The sequence below is a fragment of the Nicotiana tomentosiformis genome, chromosome 5 (genome assembly GCF_000390325.3).
Source record: "Nicotiana tomentosiformis chromosome 5, ASM39032v3, whole genome shotgun sequence".
Classification (NCBI taxonomy): Eukaryota; Viridiplantae; Streptophyta; class Magnoliopsida; order Solanales; family Solanaceae; genus Nicotiana; species Nicotiana tomentosiformis.
Genome location: NC_090816.1, coordinates 83100547 through 83104257, shown reverse-complemented (window position 1 = coordinate 83104257; position 3711 = coordinate 83100547). Strand labels below are relative to the sequence as shown.

At 37.6% G+C, this 3711-nt stretch overlaps 1 protein-coding gene across 1 annotated transcript; it reads right to left on the bottom strand.

Moving 5' to 3' along the window:
* Window positions 1-2923: 2923 nt before the first annotated feature.
* LOC138892680 (uncharacterized) lies at window positions 2924-3298 on the bottom strand. Its single transcript, XM_070176416.1, has one exon. The coding sequence runs from the start codon at window positions 3296-3298 to the stop codon at window positions 2924-2926; it is 375 nt and encodes a 124-aa protein (XP_070032517.1).
* Between the last annotated feature and the right edge of the window lie 413 nt (window positions 3299-3711).

The following is a 3711-nucleotide window of genomic DNA, read 5'->3' as shown; positions in this document are numbered from 1 at the left end:
TCTTCTATAGACACATTCAATCTCTTACCAATTGTCATTCTGGATGTAGGCATCGTCATATTATGAATAATATAGAGTTTAGGAAGTTTAGTTCTTACAACTGAGATCTACCACACGATCTAGAGTAAGAAGAAATAGTGAAGTCCTAAATGCCCTATAGCCTCATGCTTATAAGTGTGGTGCACAACACACCCATAAACAAGACTCTACTAGACACGACTTGTAGACTCCCTAGGACAGAACTGCTCTGATATCACTTTTGTCACGCCCCGAAACTGGGGGGCGAGACCGGCACCCGGTGCCTCACCTATCTGTGCGTACCAACTTGCCACTAAGGGACTCTGAACATTCAATGTCATACTTTGTCCATGTGCCACATTTCAAGACAATTTGCGAAGCAAAATATAAAGCTGAACGGAAACTAATGCTAACTAAACATCAATATAAAGCTGGGCCGACAAGGCCGTCATAACTACTACAGCTAGCAACCCAATAAAATATACATACAAGGCCTTCAAGCCCAACATACTGCACTAATTGACAGGATATTTTTACAAGCCTCTACTGATGGATATACTGTGATCGGAACAGGGCCCTGACCTACACATAACATATATACTCAAGATGTACGTAAATCTCTAGACCTGGCAACTCCGAAGGGCATGGAGCTTACCGATCAAGATGAAATCGGGCAACAACTAATGAGGAGGTCTACCTGTCTATCTGTCTGAACCTGCACGCATGAAATGCAGCGCCCCCATAAAATGGACGTCAGTACGAAATAATGTACCGAGTATGTAAGGCAATATACTGAAAGCTAAAACTGAATTGATAATACAATAACTGGGAGTCAAAGATAATCTGAAGATATGCTCACCTGATGATACTGACTCAACTCTCTCAATATAGTAAGTAAAATAGCTATCCGGCCTTATAAGGCTCGGTATATATAACTGCTCTGTCGTAGTAGGCTCGCTCATAGGAGCTCGGCCATACTAAGCTCTGTATCTCGGCCAACTGGGCTCGCTCATAGGCACTCGGCCACAACAGGCTCGGTATATAACTTACCATCTGATCAGAGGTTGCCCAATAGGGGCCTACCCATCGATTATAGCTCGATGGTAATAAAAATACTGTAATACTGTATATATTGGCACTCTAATCTCTTGACTTGAAGAAGACAATACTCAATTAAATATAAAGTCTAGATAAGGAGAATATTATAATTTATGAGACTAGGATAATGTATATAAATTCAGGAGTATGAACTTCTCTTTATGCCTTGTTATCAAACACATGTAAGTATGAGATCATGCCAAAATTAAGGAAGGGCTTAGCCTTAACATACCTGAGTAGATGCTCTTGACATATATATAGGTGTAATAATAAATTTATATAGCTACTTTTATAGTAGGTTTCGTTCGGTTTTTTCGGTTATATTTTTATTAAAATAAAAAACAAACCAAATTTAATCAGTTTTTAAAATTTAAAATAAAAACCAAACCAAACCTAAAAAGTCTCGATTTTTTAGTCAGTTTGGTTCTGTTTTCGGTTTGGTTCGGTTTTTCGGGCATTTATGAACACCCCTAATTGCAACAAAATACGTGACGATAAGATCGGAGTAGGAAAAATTCATATGAGATTTTTGAGAAAGATTGGACGGGGCTCCATTAGAATTGCAAATCCCGGTTCTATTACGTACGAATTCTTTTTCTGAAAATCCATTACTTGGTTAACTTATTCTCCTCAAATCTTGTTAAACAAAACCAATCATAACAAGAAACTGAGACTTGGGCAATGTTATACAAATATTAGTGTTGTGACAGTTTTCTCGTTTAAGGTACAAGGATGTCTTACTTATCTGCTTATAATTTGTGGATAGTGACGGAAAAGGCATGCATGAGATCTTATCCTAGAAAGAAAGCGGTGGGAAATAGTTGATACATATCCTTTAGTGTTCCAAGTGTATTGCTTCTATGCATGCATATCCACGTATTATTCTCACCTTCCTTTTTTAACTTTTTAACTATATTGCACATGTTAAAAGCAATTGTACGTGTTCAAATGCAGATACACTATGTGCTACACCACTTGGTTAAATTATCGAGTCCACCTCAATATTTATCCACCATTTTCTTAATTAGTTTGCTAATCCCCCATTAATCAATAATTATCCAATTATCTACATAATTAGGAATTATCCCAAATTATTTAAAATACTACTCACTTTTAACACACTTCGCTCACCTTACGATTATGGTCATGTGGTACCTTGTATGACACTAGTCCATAAATACGGGGTATTGTAGCTTGGACCGTATTTTATCTCAAAATGTCAAACTTTGACGAAATTCATTTTCTTCGATTTGTTTACCCTCTCACCTTCACGAATTTACTCATCACTTATTTGAAGTAGCATAATGCTTATAATATCCAAATAATGTCATTTCCGAACTTACGTCGATTAACTTATGACGAAACTTTAACGTACGAAAATGCGAGATATAACATCTCATTTTTGAGCTTATATCAATTTACTTATGGCGTACTTCTACGTACAAAAATATGCGGTGTAACATCATTCCCCCCTTTGGAACATTCCTCCTCGAATGAGGGCCAAAATCCGCCATTAGAAACTAATGTAACTCAGCTGCTATAACACACCAACAGTTCCAACTTTTGACTAACTCCCTAAATTTCCAAAATTTTTGCCAGAGTTTCCCTTGTAACTGGGTCTATTCACCTGTCAGAGAGTCCCAGAAATCAACCCTAACAACATATACATGAACTAACGACGCAATATAACATAAAAACAGCGCCAACCAAAAAGGAACACCCTTAACATCAACTGTACAAATGATACATAATTCATAGAATGTTAACTCTTAGCATTTACATAGAACACAACTTTATAAATACATGACTATTCAAACAAATGAGGGTACTTCTTCTTCATTTCTTCCTTGGCCTCCCGGGTGGCCTCTTCAACCTGATGGTTCCGCCATAACACTTTAACGGAGGTAATTTCTTTATTTCTCAACTTATGGACTTGCCTATCAAGAATGAAAACTGGAATTTGTTCATAAGTTAATTCTTCATTCAACTCAATAATCTCAACAGGAACAATAAGCGACGGATCTCCAACCACCTTATTCAACATGGATACATGAAACACCGGGTGCACTAAGGACATCTCTAGAGATAGTTCTAGCATGTAAGCCACCTCAATAATCTTCTGAATGATTCTGTACGGTCCGACATACCTCGAACTCAATTTCCCTTTCCTACCTAACCGCATTATACCCTTCATAGGGGAAACCTTCAAGAATACCCAATCATATTCTTTGAACTCCAAATCCCTATATCGAACATTTGAATAGGATTTTTGATGAATCTAAGCAGTTTTCAACCGTTCTGAAATGATCTTAACTTTTTTCATAGCCTGATGCATGAGGTATGTCCCTATCAACTCTTCTTCCCCAATCTCGAACCACCAAATGGGAGATCTACATCTCCTATCATATAAAGCCTGAAAAGGTGCCACATGAATTCTAGCATGATAACTATTGTTGTAGGCAAACTCTATGAGTGGGAAATGATCATCCCAGCTACCCTTGAAGTCAAGAACATAAGCGCGCAATATATCCTCAAGCGTTTGAATAGTTCGCTCTACCTTTCGGTCAGTCTGCAGGTGAAAGGTTGTACTAAGAT